This window comes from Siniperca chuatsi, linkage group LG6, assembly GCF_020085105.1.
Source record: "Siniperca chuatsi isolate FFG_IHB_CAS linkage group LG6, ASM2008510v1, whole genome shotgun sequence".
In the NCBI taxonomy this organism is placed as follows: Eukaryota; Metazoa; Chordata; class Actinopteri; order Centrarchiformes; family Sinipercidae; genus Siniperca; species Siniperca chuatsi.
The window spans coordinates 962,501-981,338 of record NC_058047.1 but is presented as its reverse complement, the minus strand read 5'-3'; the positions used below and the strand labels follow the sequence as shown (position 1 = coordinate 981,338).

The 18,838-nt window shown below is 43.0% G+C and overlaps 1 protein-coding gene across 5 annotated transcripts in view; it reads right to left on the bottom strand.

The window, feature by feature from the left end:
* Window positions 1–15: 15 nt before the first annotated feature.
* apc2 (APC regulator of WNT signaling pathway 2) overlaps window positions 16–18,838 on the bottom strand; it is a 53,595-nt gene continuing 34,772 nt past the window's right edge. For all 5 annotated transcript variants that reach the window (XM_044198931.1, XM_044198933.1, XM_044198935.1 and 2 more), the window contains exons 8-14: window positions 18,630–18,728; window positions 13,918–14,332; window positions 13,475–13,573; window positions 13,257–13,396; window positions 12,177–12,371; window positions 10,067–10,281; window positions 16–9,233 (exon numbers count right to left, since the gene is read on the bottom strand). In XM_044198931.1, the coding sequence (XP_044054866.1) occupies window positions 3,683–9,233; window positions 10,067–10,281; window positions 12,177–12,371; window positions 13,257–13,396; window positions 13,475–13,573; window positions 13,918–14,332; window positions 18,630–18,728 (6,714 nt within the window). In that variant the 3' untranslated portion in view covers window positions 16–3,682. The remainder of the gene's footprint in view (window positions 9,234–10,066; window positions 10,282–12,176; window positions 12,372–13,256; window positions 13,397–13,474; window positions 13,574–13,917; window positions 14,333–18,629; window positions 18,729–18,838) is intronic.

Here is an 18,838-nt window from a genome sequence, read left to right as displayed (position 1 = left end):
GAGTCGACACAGCGGTTTAATGAAACACGTCACTTTTTATTGGATGAAAACATTTATTATGACACACCTCTGTTGCTTTGCCTATTTCACATGGCACCATACGCCTCTGTGGTCTTGTTCACGCTCGAAAGGCTGGGACCTCGCCGCCATTACGATCAGGTGACACAAGACATCGCCTAATAACTCATGTCCATTAAACTAAAGGTTTTCTCCTCTCCAGAATCAAATAATCATTTATCAAATTTTCTGTTTTGATAACCGATTGAGTCACATGCACGTTTAGATTAATTTAATATTTATTTTGTGAATTAAACGCTAAATGCACAGCTTTAGATAGATTATTTAAAACTCATTAGTTTGGACATGAACTCGTCTAAAATCTCGTCTCCAGCCAGGCGTGAACAAAGCCGCCGACAGTGACTAACTCCCAGGACCTTCTGATGGCTTTTAAACATGGAGCTAAATTCCCCATTTGTCTCATTCACACAATTTTCATCTTTTCATCCTCATCTTACTTTTAGGGGCTGTTGAAGTGTAAAGTGATTCTCCACCCAAAAATCTGTCGTTTGAGCATCAAATGCTCAACTACAAAGTTTATAAATCCTCCTTTTCAAGCCGACAGTTATGGGCTCAAATAAGGGACAAACAATTTGACTTTGTGAAATGATGTTCAGAATTAATTTCAAATTCTGTGGTTTTATATTACCATTTGTAAACCTGTGAAAAAGGTAGAATCCATCCACTATTTCAGTTGACTCCCATGGCTTCACCTCTCGCCTGGTTCGGAGAGGTGAGTCAAAAGTCTTTTTTCAGTCTATTAGTTTCGTAGATGGGACCATTTGATTCGCTATGATGTGGCAAGAGCCAGATAGCCATCTGGAGTCACGATAGCCCAGTAATCCACAGCAGGTGTGCTTATAGTGTAACTATTCACATAAGTTTACGGGACTGTCGTGACTCAAGACGGCTAATGTAGTAGCTATCATCTACGAGACTTTTTGACTGAATTAAACCACCTTGTGCTCGCTGTATTAACTCAGTTTTCACCATGTAGACATTTTACACATCAAATCAAAAGCCCGTTTGTAGCTGTAGAAAAAATTTGAGTGTCTAAAACAAAAAAATTGTGCAGAAATGATATCAACGCTGAGGTTTTCGGCCAAAATTCGTAACTTAAATGCGTGTTTGTGTGTCACAAACAGTTCTCTATACTTAAATGCGTATAACCACACCGTTGATATAATTTGTGCACAAATTTTATGTAGAAATTCTCAACTTTTTTTTTTTCTACAACTACACTTTTACAAAGTTGAATTTCTCATGCAGAGTTTCTACAAAAGGTGATATACAACCCCACAGGCTTTTAAATTATTTAACAACATTTCACATGCTCAAAATCTTACTGACCCTTATTTGAGTGTTCAATAATCAAAAGATACAGTAGATTTCGGCGGTGCATCACTTGTATATCTCATAATGGCCACTGGGACTGGGGTTGCATTCAAAAGTTACTTGGGCTTTATTCATACTCAAAACATGCTTTGGAAATACAGTAGGGTGACAGCAGTAAATACAAAACCTTGTTCTTATGAATAAACAGCCCCTTAATGTAGATTAATGTTCTTTCCGTCCAGCACTCTGCTGTCTTTGATCTGCGAGCACACATGGAGGAGCGATGGTACGACTACAGAGAATATTCATCTTTATATTCGACTTCTTCTCAACCTATCACTACTTTTACAGCAACACAGTTAAGCAGATATTAACACGTTATAAAGACTTCCAGAGGAAAACTTCCGTAAGGACACGTGTCCATCGACTAACCATCATTGAATCAAATCTTTTTGTTTCTTGACAGGAAATACTCAACAGGAAACAGTGTCTGAATCTAGTAGCAAACACAAATATATTGTCATCGCATTCGATTAACAGAGGCTTTGTTCGTCTACGCTGACAGTTTATAGCATTATAGGTCTTTGCGGCACTTGAATACAGATGGCTAGTAATGCTCTCATCGGGCTTTAGAAAGTATTCTACCACTGAATAACAACATCATTGTCATCCAGTGTCCACAATGTTAACAGGTGTGTGTATACAGTCAGTGAATATATTAGCATGCTGTCAGGGAGCAACACAGAGATTCTTTTGCCCACCGGGAAGCTTTGAAGATTTTGTATATCTGCATGTTATTTACAATACTGATTAAGACAAAGAGTACAGGAGAGTGTGAAGTTACTCAGATTCAGCTGATAGTTCGGAAAATGACAGTAGTTGCTATAATAATTTCTGCAGCAGTGATGGAACTAGAGTCCAGTAGGTGTCGGGGGTGAACAGTTGTGATAAATCATACCCTCAAGTTAGAAATTTGAGTGCTCAGCATACTTATTTAATTCCCATAAGTAGGGTTGGACGATATCTACTGTGGGAGATTATCTACTGTAAATTTGCCATACCGTTCATACAGAGATAGCAATACCATAATATTTCTGCTTGTATTAGGCCATTGCAGGCAATGTTGCACATCACTGAGTAGCACTACGTTATGGAAATATTAATTTTAATAGGATTTTTGAAACAATGTGATTAAATACCTTGATTCGTCGGGTTTTTAATTTGAATTAGTCACAGACATTCCTGTCTGTTTATTTGGTTCCACAAGCAGCTACTCAATTATTTTTACAGAAAATGTACTATATATGTAACATCCAAATTATATATATACACACAGTGATAGATTTTATCCATATCGCCCACTCCAAACCTTCAAGCTAGTAGTTCATCGTTAATCATTTCCCTCAAATTGACTTTTTTGTGCCCTCAAAATACTAACTCGTGTTTCGAAATAACAGTTTTTATCTCTTGCTAAATCTTTAGCTTTAAGTTGTAGGTTTTTAACTGGATAAGTTTTTATTCTGTTAATCTGTAACACATTACAAGGGATGTCAAAAAAGTCTATACCCATATCTCAGTCCAAGATCAGAATATAATCTAGACGTCACTTGCACTATTAATTTGAAGAAATGTTTTATCAAAAATGTACCCCAAACCCCACTGCGCTGCATATATGTTACGGGAAAGGCTAACAGTGTATCATATTCAGTTTAATGGTGAGGCAAAAACCCAAAGCGTTGATGGTAATGTATGTAAAAAAGACTATACATGTCAGTGTATTTGTGTCCTTTTGAGTCTGTCAACAGTCTGCCACAGTTTGTACCTTTTCAGGTAAAAGTCCAGCTGAGTTATCCTTCATAAGTTTGCATAATATTGTTCCTTCATCAATTCTGTCCAGGAGACCGATGGTGATTTTATGTGCTGAAATCAAGTTCATTGTCTTTTGCTTTATGTTTTCACTACATTTCTACCAGGCAATGATTATTCTACAAATACAAAAAAAGTACAAAAAGATGCACTTCTGTTTCATGTGAGATTTTTCTCTGAAGTGCATCTCTAAAAGTTATTGATGGTCTGTTCATGTCAGACCTGTCTCAATGCATACATCCAACCCTTTGTGAATGGAAGCTGTGATCAGTTGTTCAGAGAGAAAAACTTGAATGCAGTGAATGGGGAAAGTAAAGGGTCAATACCCGAGGTATAGGGACCAGCACACTCCTAGTCTGTCCACCTGAGTGCTGAGTTTCATTCATGAACACAGTAGAGTCATCCATGTCGTCCACTAAATGTCCTACGACTCACTTTTCCCCCCTGACTTCTCATTGATTGTGGCTGCTTGGCTCTGTGTGTCTTGTAGGCAGCAGGCAATGGGGCTTGGGATGTAATTAAATGGAGTGACTCGAGCGGCCTTGCTGGGGGATCCTTGGCGGAAATGAACTCCACCCACGTGGCTGTCTGACGTTCCCGTGGCAACAGTGCTGTGGCTCCTAAGGGAGCTGTCTGAATCTCCATCCTGGAGGTTACTCCCAGAGGTGGCACTAATCTTTCTGAGTAGCGCTAGTCGTGCCACTTCCTCTGAGATCAGTGGAGCTGTTTCGACTGTTGGAGAGGTGCTCGAGTTGGTCTTGTTGTTTGAAAAATCTTCTGTCTGGACTGTTGCATCACTTGTCTTGCGAGATGCAAGTAGAATGGTTGGCAGTTTTCCTGGAAGAGCTGGTGGCTTTGGCTTTTCCTCGTCTGGAGAAGGCACCAGAGGTAATGCATTGGCTGGCAGAGTACTTTTCAAGATCTGAGGTACATCTTCATCCCTGATCCTCCTCCAGGTGACTCTGTCATTTAGCCGAGATGCAGATCTCTGCCCCTTTTTCTTTGTATCATCCTCGCTCTTTGCTCTTCCACTCGAATCAGATGATGAAGAGCGGAGGGAAGAACGGCTGGTCACTCGGCTCAGTATGTTTATGCTTGGTGATGAGGCGTGACGTTTAAAAGTATCTTTGTCCTGTTGCTCCCTGACTCCAGACACTCTGCCAGGCCCGTTTCGCTGAGCCACCCTGCAGGGGCTTTCAGAGCTAGTTCTTCTGCCTGGGCGTCTTGCAGATATGTCCCTTTCACTGGAGGTTGCTCGAGACAGGGTTGTAGTCTGCTTCTGAAGGCCACGGTCTGGCCTCTGGACTTGCTGTGTTTGTCCTGGACCTTTTACTTGCACCCTTTTCTGGGTTTGCACAGCTGCCTTAAGTTCCTGACAGCGTGATGAGCAAAGGAAGACAGCTGAAGCTCCAGGAACTGCTCTGTGGGGCGATCCATTCTGAGATCCAGGCATTTTGCGTGCAGAGCTATCACGTCTCAGCACAGTCTTTGATTCCTTAATGAAAGTCAGCTGTCTCAAGAATCCATTACGATCAGACTCACCACCACTTGAATGGACAGAAGTCATCCTGACCAGTTCAAATCGATTGGCTGGTGGCACCCTTTTCCCATTGATCTGATTGGTTTGTCTGCCTGTTGTTTGGTTTGTCACCAAAGGTGACAGAGGTCTGGGCCTGACTGAATTTTGCATAAAAGGGATTCGGACAGGGGACTTCTGAGTTTTAGGTGGTGGGGATTTTTCATTTTGATTCACAACAGGAGAGCGTCCCTTTCTTTCAGGGGGACTACTAGCTGGCGGGCTACTAGCTGGTGAGGCATTCTTTTTCTGGATGGATTTATTTGTCTGAATCGGGGATGTTATCTTCTTCTGTGACTGTTTGGATGGTGTAGAGCTTTGCGATGATCCAGAGGATGAACTTTTTGGTATCCTTGGAGGTGGAGTAGAGCTCCTCTTTGGCAAAGACAGTTCGGTGTCCTGGGGGTAGCCTAATCTGTGAAGACTCTTTGATCTGTGCTGAGCAAGGTTTGGGTTCTTTGGAGCATCTGACTTGGTTGGTACTTTTCTGGGAGGAGGTATTTGTGATGGAGCTGTGTCTTTTTTCGGTGTATAGATCACTGTCCTGCCTCTGAAAACAACTGGTAAGTTTGGAACTGGCTTGCGCTGAGCAAAGTCTAGAGGTTTATTTGCCTTTTTGTCTTTTGCAAACTTCCTTTCTTTGGGTGTAAAGCTGGATGTTGACATAAATGACAGGACTGATTCAGTCTCTTCAGAGGATGGCTCTTGAGACTTTGATGCTTGCAGCCCAGTGACAACACAATTAGCACCTTCTTGTATGGCTCTCCATTCAACACTGTTGAGGTCTGAATCTTTATCCCATGCCGTATCATCACTATCCATTTCCTCATCCATGTTCCACCCATCAGAGGCCTTTTGTTTTTGTTTTTGAGTATTTTCTGCTTTCTTCTTCCTGGCAGCAAGCTTCCTTCTCTGCTTAGGCATCGCAGATGTTATGCATTTCTGAAGGAGGTCATCCTCTGAATCCATGCTGACAGAGCTTGGTGAGCTTGGCTCTTCATATTGGCTGTGAATGGTCATAGGCTTTGTTTGTTGCGCCATATTCAGTGTTTTGTTGTGTCTGTTTTTGTACCATATTTGCTGGGCTTTTGATTTATGATCCTCAAACTCGGCATCACTCAGTGAACTAAGAGAGGAGCTGAGGGAGTAACATGCCAGGGAGTCATCCTTTATCAGATTCTGTTTTATCCTATGAAATCCTCTGTACTTTCCTTGGGAATTATCAGTCCTGCCAATATTTGTCATGCTCCGGGAGAGAGTATTTCTACTTGCTTCCCTGATCTGTTTTCTACTTGTTCGTTTCATTGCTTCGTCTTTTTCATTTTCGACATCATAGAAGCCGTTACTGTCCTCTGAAGAATGTGTCATTTGTCGAAAAATTGTGTTTCCTTTTTGTGATCCCACATTAAGGTTACCTTCTGTGTTTTTCTTTATGACAGGCAGTTCTAGTTTCCTGACTGGGCCTTGACCTTGCTTCTTCTTTTGTTGGTTAGGAGACTGATCACGATTTCTTTGGCTAGCCACTCTATCGGCTACCTCTTTGCTTTGCATCAGCACCCTCTGAGTGGGAATGACGTGTTTGATTGTTCGGTTAATTTGTATCTCAGGTGGGTAGTTCATCCTGTTGGGTTTGTGGAAGTGTGAGAATATCCTCAAGTCTTCGATCCTCTTTGCCTCATCGTCGAGCAGTTCCTGTTTGTTCATACCTTTAGCTGTGCAGTCTTTAGCCCCCCTCTCCTTTACTGGATACTGAAGTGTTTCATCACTAAGCGATGTTGTGCTGGAGAAGTTGACAGGCGTACCTTCCGCAGAATCAGTGAAGGATGAATCATCAAATTTTAAGTCCTTTTGTGGGATGACAATTCTCCTCCCAGTACACATTTGGGTTTTGCCATTTGGGAGCATCATGTACACTGGAAGATGTATCGGTTTTCGGATCTGGGAATTGAGAATATGAGGAGGGATGGTGGTCATCAGGGAAGGTCTTACTTTTCTGAACTTGGAGGGCATTGCTGAGTTGATGCATTCCTTTAAGATTTCTATGTCGTCGTCTGAGTTGCCCTCACTATATCTCTCTCCGTGGTCGAGTCCTTGCTCATCCTCATCAGGGAAAGGAAGATTTTTATCATTTTGCTGGAGTAGGGGGGTCAGTTTCAGCTCCACATCTTTCTGTATGTAGTGTTCGTGAAGAGGCAGAGCACTTAAGCTCGAAGCACAAGAGAAGTTCTCTGTGGGCTTTTCCACAGTGAAGTAGATCATGGTGTCCAGGTCAGGAGGAAGGTTAAATCTGTCCTTGGAATCTGCGATCTCCATGAACTTTCGCAGGCTGCTTTCCCACTGACCTGCTATTCCTGTGGCCTGTGTTTCTGGTCCATTTCCCTCAACGCAACATGGAGTTTTACTTCGACTAGGAGGCATGGTTTGCCCTGGGCTGTCGGGAAGATCACTAGGGCTTATTGTTCCATCAATCATCTCACTGCATGGATCACTTTGGATTGAGCTGGCAATAGAGGGAGACTCAAAGCTGCCCAGTGAACTGACTGAGCTACAGCGACTCATTACCAGGGGTGTCTCGTGGATGTAGTTCTCAGATGAACTGGATGGAGATCTGTCTTCAAGTATGGCTGGTGAAGCTCCTCTAAGGAACACCTTTTCCTTTTTGGCAGGACAGGGGATCTCACTGGGATCGGCCTCTTTGCTGGGGAAGGTTTTTGAGTCAGTCAGCAGCAGCTGGCTGTCACTCAGATCCTCCAAGGTTTCATCCTCTTCACCTCTCTTCACCACTTCTTCATCCTCCACTTCAATTATTTCTAATGACGAGTCACTCTCCAGCTCATTTTCACTTTGTCCATCCAGCGCTCCATCGCCAGAAGAGAGGGAGGAAAGTGAACTGCAGCGGGAGAAGCAAATTGGGGTGTTCTCCACAGAGTATTTCTGGACCGTCTCCATCGTCCCGATGGTTGGGCTTCTGGTGGATGTCATTGGAGAAAATTTTGTAATACTCCCCCCAGTCATCACAGTAGGTACCCATGCTTGCCTCCTCATTGCTTGGGCAGCCTGGACATTGATGGCCGTCTTTGCTACACCAAATTTGGCCACACTCTGAATGAGCGGGACCTGTTGATAAGAAGGAGACAGTTTAATTGAAGTCATGCTGACATCAGAGGAGACTTTAGTGGATGCACTGACAGGTGTTTGTACAGGTTGATCCTGGTTCTTTTCTGCATCTGTGTTGCTGAGCTCTAGAGCTTTCACATCTTTGTTGTCCACAGAATCTCTCTCAGGAATATCTTGCTGGTTAGTCCCATTCAGAACAGACCCTATATTAAGGTAATCTTGATGAGCCACCTTGAGATCAAGCTGGTTGGGTCGTTGTTGCATCATTAGAGTTCTTTGAGCAGGTCGCATCTGGTCTTTGCTGCCGCAGTAGCCATCACTGGTGCTTCCACTGTTTAGGCTGTCTGTTGATACACTTGTATGGGCAGTTTTGAGGCGCAAGAGGGCGTGGGCTCTACTGAGGCGTTCTCTGCGGGCCAAGCTGCTTGTGTCAGAGAGACGGCAGGGGGAGCATGATTTCGCCCGGGCTTCATTGAGTTCATCCAGTCCGTATGGCCAGTCTGCCAGGTGGTCCTCAGAGCTGAGGCTAAAACTGTCCTCAGACGATGTGTGCATGGTGATGTCCTCCACTAACCTGTCGATCTTGGCAACCGTGTTGGTGATCTTTTTTGCAAGCTTCTCTGCAGCAGCAGATACCACATCATCAGGAGGTGCGTGTCTTTTCTCGACCATCTGAGGCGGGTCTATGTCTCTCTCAGGTTCACTGTCCCTCTTACGTGGCTGGTTTTGCAGGAAATTAGAGTTGGTAAGGAACATGGACAGCATAGAGAAGCTCCCAGTGTCCAGACTACTGGAGACATTGGGGGCCTCATCATCATCAAAACAACCAGAATCAGATGCGTAATCCTTTGCCAGACTCTCAATGTGCCGTAGCGGCTTGTTGAGGGTCAGGTGCTTGGGGCTCTGTTTCTCAAGGGTATCAAAAGTCTCTGCTAGGTGTTTTGCATCCAGCTCCGCCTCCAGAGCCTTCTGTTTCCTCATGTAGAGTGAGGGCATGCAGGAGCCAGGGGATACGACTGCAGCGTCCTTATATTTCATGGGTCGATTGGTGAGGAGGTTCCTTAAAGCTGCAGCGCTGCCCATGGCTATCATCTTGTGCTTGGAGTGGATAAGGTTGCGCAGCATGCTAACTGCGCCGAGGTCCCAAAGCAGCTCCTGGTCTTTTGGACTTCGGGCAGAAAGGTTCCACAGAGTCCCGCAGGCGTTGCTCACTATGGTCAGGCTGTGGGAGCGCAGGTGCTGCAGCAGAGTGTGGAGGCAGTTGTGGTCTCTGAGGATTTGCCTGTGAAGAAAGAAAGTAAAAGACATTTAGATATTTTTTCTTACCTCCAGCTGAAGCAAATTATTCCTTGCTATCGTTATTGTTCAAGGATCGTGCCAATGACTTTGCATTTGTTAGCCCATTGTACTATAAATAACATACTTTATCTCACTCCTGGCCATTATCTAAAAGGTACATCGTAATGCAGTGGTATGTGCAGGTTGATTAGAAAATTCTGTACTGTATTATTTATTAAACAATGTAACTGACAAGAATCATATCAGACAGTATCTCAATTTAGTTCTCTACAAATTGATTTTAATACTGTACAGCAATAAATGGAAGGTAAGAAAACTATATACAAACTCGTGCTCAGTAAAAATGATCAGCAGTAACTTTTTATTTGTAATAAATTTGTTAAAACACTTTAACTGGAGTGAAGTGCACCACGTTAACTTCAGTGTGATAATTCATGTTTGACTTTGAGAATAACAAAATCTTGTGTCCAACTAAAAGTCATTAAGGATGCCAAAAGAACCTTAAGTCAAGTTTGACTTACTAGCTGTTAAGTTTTTAACCACATGTCAGGTCTTTATCAGCAGATGCCGTTTGCTCAGTTGTCATTACATAACCTAAGATTCCAACCGAGGCATCTCCGTGACAATTGACCAAACACGATCCACTAATGAAGACCATTAGATGCGTTTGAAAGCTCCATTAAAAAGCTAGAAATTGGCCCTTGAGTTGGGATTTTTTGTCAAACTATTTACAATGTCAAGAATGAAAATTCATGCTAAAAAAGTATGACATTTCTAGACTAATGTGAGTCTCAGTGTTGAGTCTCAGAAACCTACCTGTAGTCTTCTCGTGTGGCGACCAGGCTCGACACGTTACGAAGGATTCCTCCGCCGCTTTCGATGATGGCGAGCGAGTTGGTCTGACAGCGGTACGTTAGTGTGCTGACCAGGAAGCCCAGAGCGCCGTCCACCGAACAGATTGCCACCTTGTTGTCGATGCTGTGAGCCGACAGATTCCACAGAGCACTCAGAAGACTCTTCAAGGTTGACTCCTGGAAAACCAGCAAAACAAAAAAGGGTTTTGTTTGGGCTCATTTACAAAAACACAGAAAATACACTAATTACACTCATAAAATCTTGACTGAAAATCGTTGAGAAAAAAGGCTGAACAGGAGCGAGAAAGAGAAGACTCAGCTTTAATCATGATGTTTTTGTTAAGGAAGTTTATATGATGCTTAAAGGACCATTCCACTGGTTTGCAAGTCTACTTTAGATCACAGCTAATCATTTTGCAAAAACATTTTTTTCTACTGTTCCTGCCATCCATTGTTTTCTCACAGTGTGACAATAAATCAGCAGACACTTGAAACTCTAGCTGTGTAATCCATCACAGTGAACATAAGGTCTGCAGTCATTTTTGTCAACATTACAATATCAATAATGTAATTAAGAGCAGACGTTTCAAAATCAAACTATGCTTCATCAGCGTAACTGAGGAATGATAGATTGAACACCAGGTAATTAATTTAAGGGATTAGCCAACTCAATAAGGAGATCGTGGGTTCGTGGGATCGATTCCCGGACCAGACCAACATCACACAATCTCTCTGGGTGGAGTCTGCATGTCCTCCCCGTGTTACCGTGGGTTCTCTCCGGGTTCTCCGGCTTCCTCCCACCGTCCAAAGACATGCATGTGTAGGTTAATTGATAACTCTAAATTGCCCGTATTGAATGAATGTGAGAGTGAATGGTTGTCTGTCCTTGTCTGTGTCTGTGTTAGCCCTGCGACGAGTTGGCCACTGTCCAGGGTGTACCCTGCCTAAGGCCCAAAGTCACTGGGATAGGCTCCAGTCACCCGCGACCCCTAACGGGACCAAGCGGTAGAAAATGGATGGATGGATGGATGGATTAGCCAACTCAGGCAAGTTTCAAGAATCTGCTAATTGATTTTTATATCATACAGAAATGAATGGAGAGTAATGGCTGCCTGGAACAGTAAGAAAAATACATTCCATAAAAAAACGTGCAAACACATTGGTATGGTCTTTTAAAAAGTTCAATATTTTGGGGAAATACTCTTCGCTTTCTTGCAAGTTAGATGTTCAGATTGATACCACTCATGTCTGTACGTTAAATATGAAGCTACAGACAGCAGCTGGTTAGCTTAGCATTAAGACTGGAAATGGAGGGGAAACAGCTAGCCTGGCTCTGTACACAGCTAGCAAAATCAGTATCATTAATCATTAACATGTTATATCTCATTTGTTTAATCTGTTCGAGAGTGTAAAAATTATGAAAATGTTATGTTAGGGAGTTATGTTAGAGTTGTGTGGGACCAGTAACTCACCGGAGTCTCCGCTGGTTGCCTGGCAACTGCTCGGAGCCAACAAAAAGACCCGCACACAACCCACCGTAAAAAAGGCAAAGTGTTGTTTTTACACATGGTTTAAACAAATGAGGTATAACATGTTAGTGAGCTTTAGAGGTACTGGACAGAGCCAGGCTAGCTGTTTCCCCCTGTTTCCAGTCTTTAAGCTAAGCTAAGCTACGCGGCTGCTGGCAGTAGTCTTAAATTTAAAATCTGAGAGTGGTATCAATATGAACATCTAACCTTCGCAGAAAGCAAATAAGCATATTTCCCAAAATGGCTATTCCTTTAAGCAATTTTATGGATGGATGGATAAAACAACCAACCCAACAATAAAAAATATTAAGGGATGTCTAAATATCTAAAACAGAGCACTTACAGTAATTATGTACAACTCTTAAAATGCTTCAAACAACCTTCCCCTGGTGTTTCATATACTATATTTAAATCCAGCAAACTATCTACAAGTTACACAAATTCTGACCAGAAATCATTTGCAGTTTTTTCACACCATCTCCTCAAATAAAACAGTTTTTCCTCCGTTATCTACTCTGCGTGGGCTGGTTTGTTTTCCGTTACCTTCGTGGCCTGCAGGGCGCAGGTCATCAGTGCAGACACACATCCGATGTCTCTGAGGACTCTCTTGCTGCTGATGTCGGCCCTCCAGGACAGATTCCTCAGGATGCTGGAGACCACCTGATGAAGCTCCTCGCTGTCTGAGGCCAGCTGGGCCACCAGAGCCTGAAGGCAGCTCTTCTTTGAGCACAGTGTGGCCTACAGGAGCACGAGGTCAAACAAACCGACTGTGTTAGTTTGGTGAATCAGTAAACACGTTCTAAACAAATCTGAATGCTGCTGTCAATCGCCGAAGTCCGTCTGTCAGAGCTGGTGTCACACTCAAACTCTACATCTGAATGAGACAAACAGACAAACTAGTGCAGCTACTAAACAAACCTCACATCTGCAAAATGACCACGGGACCTCTCTTGTCCAATGCGCAGTCCATATAGAGTCTACAGTACTGTTTAAATAATAACAAACAAATAGCACCTCCCGTTAAATCGATCACTTAATTATTAAGCAGGAAGTTATCTCTTACTCACTGAGGCAGAAGAAAACACACAAGGTGCACACGAAGGCTAAAAACATGCTAACACTTACGCCAAGGTTCATTCTGACGCTCACACGATAGCTAACAATATGCTAATGCTAACACCAAGGTTAACGGCGATTCCCAAACTAAAAAGTTGAGAATCCCTGTTTTGGAAGTTGCAGGATGCAAATAAGTTAAATGTTTTACATTTTTGAAAGAAAGAAAAAAGGTACAGGGATGTCACACTTCACGACAATAACGTCTGTTTTCTTACAAAAAAAAAGAAACTCCAGTTTGTGTAAATGACACAAACTTAGTAATGCACTTAAGCAGTTACTATTTATGTAACGTATCACAGTGTATATGGTTTTAGGTTACTTCTCTTATCCATATGATGCACGTTTTCGTACTTTCTTTTGCTGCTGTGATACAATGAGACACCTTTTTATCACAACACTTTGTAGTCTTTATCCTCTGTCCCGGTCCTCGCTCTGGCTGCCAAACATTACTGCCCACTGAGCCATGCAGGGCTGTGAAAACCACCACAGCGTCGTGCTTCTCTGTACCTTGTTGACAACGTCTCCGAAGGTGAGGTTAGTCACAGCCATCCCCGCGTAGCGGCGCAGCGCCATGTTGATGGGGTCGTTCTGCATGCCGTACATGTCCTGGTCCAGGTGGATCAGATCAGCCACCACCTGCAGACCGCCTGGAAGAAGACACAAAACTCTTAGCAAAATGTGTCACTGATGTTGGAAAACTTAAGACTTGTAGGTGTTTCACAAACCTAATTCATTCATGGCGCGTCGGTACTCCTCTTCAAAGGAAAGCTTCATGATGGCGCACATGGCCTGACAGATCTGAGGGTCCACAGGCTCGGGAATGTCTGCAGAGAGGAAAACAAAGGATCGAAGGTGAGGTTTCAGTGGAAGTTCATTAATGATGAATCTACTCTGAGTCTGAGTGGTGTGTGCCCTGGTACAACACGCTCTGAGCACTGTGTGCTCCCCACGCTGTACCAAAAACCCCTTCTACCTACTCTGGTTATTGATCAGTCAAGTTCCCTCTAAATCTGGAGAAACCACTGGTGAGGGGAATCACTCATGTTTTGGTTCCTTAGGATTTAAAGGGAACTGGACTCACCCATGGTTGTGGTTCCTACATGCTTAAAAAGGAACCTGGGGCACTGGTGGTTTTAGTCCCTCCAGGTTTAGAGAGAACTTGACTCACCAGTGGTTCTGGTTCCTCCGGGTGAAGGTGTCCCTTCGTGGCTCTCGATCCAGTCCCAGCCGCTGTCACAGTAGGTCCGGATCTGCTCCAGCATGTGCAGCACCCTCATCTCCCGACGGGCCTGGCCCTCGTCCTGCTGGGAGTAGATGATGTTGTGGAGGGCGGCGCTGGCTCTGGATTTGGCCTCTCGGCTGCAGCCCGTCGTCGTACCACCCGTCGCCGTCTCCCCGGGTCCGCCGCCGGCGCCGGCGCCACCCGGAGCTTCGTGCAGGATCTGGACCAGCAGAGGGACGCAGCCGGACTTCCTCATGGCGATGCAGCTGTCCTGAGAGCTGGACAGAGCCAGCAGAGTCCGAGACATCTCCTCCTTATCTCTGTTAGCGAGCATGGAGAGCAGCCAGAATACCATCTCCACCTGAAGGGGGGGGCAGGTCAACTGTTGAGAACGGTTTGCTGAGGTCATATTAATATCATTGTTATCATTAGTAGTAGTAGTATTCATAAAAAAAATTGCAGTATTAAAAAAGGACCTTTCTGGTGGTTTTGTATGTTTTAGCCTCTTATTACAAATGTTCCTGCTCAGCGTTTTGGATGCTTCTCTTTAACTCCTCCCTCTAAGTGTCAGTCTGTATGAAGTCACTAAACTGGACACTGATCATTAACATCTCTGCAATACTTGACATAATTGTGCAATATTCTGTGTTAATACTCCTCTGCAATATACTCTTTTCAGTTTAAAATTCCCTATTTATTGATATTTATTCATACTTCTATTACTGCTGTGCAATATCCTCCATCTCATAATAATCTAATAATCTACACTTAACAGTTTATGCACTATTACTTTATACCGTATCATCATCATCAACCGGTAAATCCACTGTGTACTTCACACTTATTTTATTTTATACTTATACCCACCTGGTACTTAATCTATCTGACCTGTATTATAGTGTATTATATTCTGATTTGCTCAGTGCTTCTGTTCCTGTGTGACTGACGTAAAGGCGAGCTGCTGTAACGAAAGAGTTTCCCCTCGAGGATCAATTAAGTGTTTCTGATTCTGATTTTCCTTCCAGACAGACATTTCTATGAAAATCACCTTGCAGAGACTTCCTGACTGTGGACATCGTAGTTTGTTATTTTTGTCAAACTTCAATATTTATTTGGGGTCAACATTACATTATTACTTAAAGAAAACTTTGTAAATGTATTTAAAACTGCTTTAGATTAAATAAAGAAGCTCCCCGAAAACAGATCTTAGATAATAAGATCATTTCATTTTAGAATATTGTGCAAAGCAAACAGAAAATTGCATATGACGCTTCAATATCCCTGTGGGCTGTAATTCATATTTTATATACATATATTAAGTAATCTACAGTAAAGACATATTTTCCTAATACTTATTAGGTTTAATTTAATGTTTATACCTGTCAAATACTGAATGTTTCACATATATGTGTGTATTGCACAGTATATTTAAACAATATACGGCGGGGCAAAAAAGTGTTTAGTCAGCCACCAACTGTGCAAGTTCTCCCACTTAAACAGATGAGAGGCCTGTAGTTTCCGTCACAGGTAGAATCCAGGAAATCACATCGTCTGATTTTTAAAGAATTTATTTGCAAATCATGGTGGAAAATAAGTATTTGGTCAATAACAAAAGTTCACCTCAATACTTTATTTACCCTCTGTTGGCAACGACAGAGCTCGAACGTTTTCTGTAAGTCTTCACAAGCTTTTCACACACTGTTGCTGGTGTTTTGGCCCAGTCCTCCATGCAGATCTCCTCTGGAGCAGCGATGTTTTGGGGCTGTCGCTGGGCAACGCGGACTTTCAACTCCCTCCAAAGATTTTCTGTGGGGTTGAGATCTGGAGACGGGCTAGGCCGCTCCAGGACCTTGAAATGAGTGATTTCTTTTCAGAAATCAACTGTGGGAGCAAGTAGACCGCTGATAATCTCCCTCAATCTGGGGCTCCACGCAGGATCTCACCCCGTGGGGTCAAAATGATCACAAGAACGGTGAGCAAAAATCCCAGAACCACACGGGGGGACCGAGTGACTGACCTGCAGAGAGCTGGACCCAAAGTAACAAAGGCTACCATCAGTAACACACTACGCCACTAGGGACTCAAATCCTGCAGCGCCAGACGTGTCCCCCTGCTTAAGCCAGGCCCGTCTGAAGTTTGCTTCAGAGCATTTGGATGATCCAGAAGAGGATTGGGAGAATGTCACATGGCCAGATGAAACCAAAATAGAGCTTTTTGGTAAAAACTCAACTTGTTGTGTTTGGAGGAGAAAGAATGCTGAGTTGCATCCAAAGAACGCCAAACCTACTGTGAAGCACGGGGGTGGAAACATCATGCGGGCTGTTTTTCTGCAGAGGGACCGGGGCGACTGATCCGTGTAAAGGAAAGAATGAATGGGGCCATGTATCGTGAGATTTTAAGTGAAAACCTTCCATCAGCAAGGGCATTGAAGATGAAACGTGGCTGGGTCTTTCAGCATGACGATGATCCCAAACACACCGCCTGGGCAACGAAGGAGTGAAGCATTTCAAGGTCCTGGAGCGGCCCGTCTCCAGATCTCAACCCCATAGAAAATCTTTGGAGGGAGTTGAAAGTCCGCGTTGCCCAGCGACAGCCCCAAAACATCGCTGCTCCAGAGGAGATCTGCATGGAGGACTGGGCCAAAACACCAGCAACAGTGTGTGAAAAGCTTGTGAAGACTTACAGAAAACGTTCGAGCTCTGTCACTGCCAACAGAGGGTAAATAAAGTATTGAGGTGAACTTTTGTTATTGACCAAATACTTATTTTCCACCATGATTTGCAAATAAATTCTTTAAAAATCAGACGATGTGATTTCCTGGATTCTACCTGTGACGGAAACTACAGGCCTCTCATCTGTTTAAGTGGGAGAACTTGCACAGTTGGTGGCTGACTAAACACTTTTTTGCCCCGCCGTATACTGGAAATAGATGTGTGCCCACACAAATTATAATTTACAAATATAACTGCAATACAGTAGCATGTACAGTTTCTCGTACGGTATATGTGAAAACCAGATATTGGATCAAAATATTTGTCCAAATGTAAAAATATATATTCCATAGTTAAGTGTTCAGATATCAGGTGTCAAACGGGGCTTATTTTTGTAACTGTATATACTGCTATAAGAGATCAATGAAGTTTTATTTTTATTCGTTGATTATATTTTGTATTATCAATCTGAATCTGCAAATAATTGCAGTTTAACAGTGTAAAAAGTATTTCCCTCTGGTGGAGCGGAAGTAGAGAGCGGCAGGAAACAGAAATACTCAAGTAAAGTACAAAATGACACAACAGTTAGTTACTTTCCACCGCTGGATCGAATTTTCTCTAAAGTTAAATTCTTCCAGCTGAGCTGCAGACAGACATGATGTCGCTCTGTATTATTAACCCTGTATTAACCCTGTATTAACCCTGTATTAACCCTGTATTAACCCTTTATTAACCCTGTATTAACCCTGTATTAACCCTGTATTAGCCCTGTATTAGCCCTGTATTAGCCCTGTATTAACCCTGTATTAACCCTTTATTAACCCTGTATTAACCCTGTATTAGCCCTGTATTAGCCCTGTATTAGCCCTGTATTAACCCTGTATTAACCCTGTATTAACCCTTCATTAACCCTGTATTAACCCTTCATTAACCCTGTATTAACCCTGTATTAACCCTGTATTAACCCTTCATTAACCCTGTATTAGCCCTGTATTAACCCTGTATTAGCCCTTTATTAACCCTGTATTAGCCCTGTATTAGCCCTGTATTAGCCCTGTATTAACCCTGTATTAACCCTTCATTAACCCTGTATTAACCCTGTATTAGCCCTGTATTAACCCTGTATTAGCCCTGTATTAACCCTTCATTAACCCTGTATTAACCCTGTATTAGCCCTGTATTAACCCTGTATTAGCCCTGTATTAGCCCTGTATTAACCCTGTATTAGCCCTTTATTAACCCTTCATTAGCCCTGTATTAACCCTGTATTAGCCCTGTATTAACCCTGTATTAGCCCTGTATTAGCCCTGTATTAGCCCTGTATTAACCCTGTATTAACCCTGTATTAACCCTTCATTAACCCTGTATTAACCCTTCATTAACCCTGTATTAACCCTGTATTAACCCTGTATTAACCCTTCATTAACCCTGTATTAGCCCTGTATTAACCCTGTATTAGCCCTGTATTAACCCTGTATTAGCCCTTTATTAACCCTTCATTAGCCCTGTATTAACCCTGTATTAGCCCTGTATTAGCCCTGTATTAACCCTGTATTAACCCTGTATTAACCCTTCATTAACCCTGTATTAACCCTTCATTAACCCTGTATTAACCCTGTATTAACCCTGTATTAACCCTTCATTAACCCTGTATTAGCCCTGTATTAACCCTGTATTAGCCCTTTATTAACCCTTCATTAGCCCTGTATTAACCCTGTATTAGCCCTGTATTAACCCTGTATTAGCCCTGTATTAACCCTGTATTAGCCCTTTATTAACCCTTCATTAACCCTGTATTAACCCTGTATTAACCCTGTATTAACCCTGTATTAGCCCTGTATTAACCCTTCATTAACCCTGTATTAACCCTGTATTAGCCCTGTATTAACCCTGTATTAGCCCTGTATTAGCCCTGTATTAACCCCCGGTGGTGCAGCGATGTGTCACCTTGCTGCCTCCGTCTGCAGGAGCTTCTGTTCCTGCTGCAGCAGCTGATGACGTGTTGTTCTCCGGTTCACCAGCAGGGGGCTTCTCAGCTCCGGACAGCTACACACACACACACACACACACACACACACACACACACAGGAAGAAGAAGAAGAAGAAGAAGAAATGAGGTGGAGAAACTGAACTGATTTTTAAACATATCACAGAGT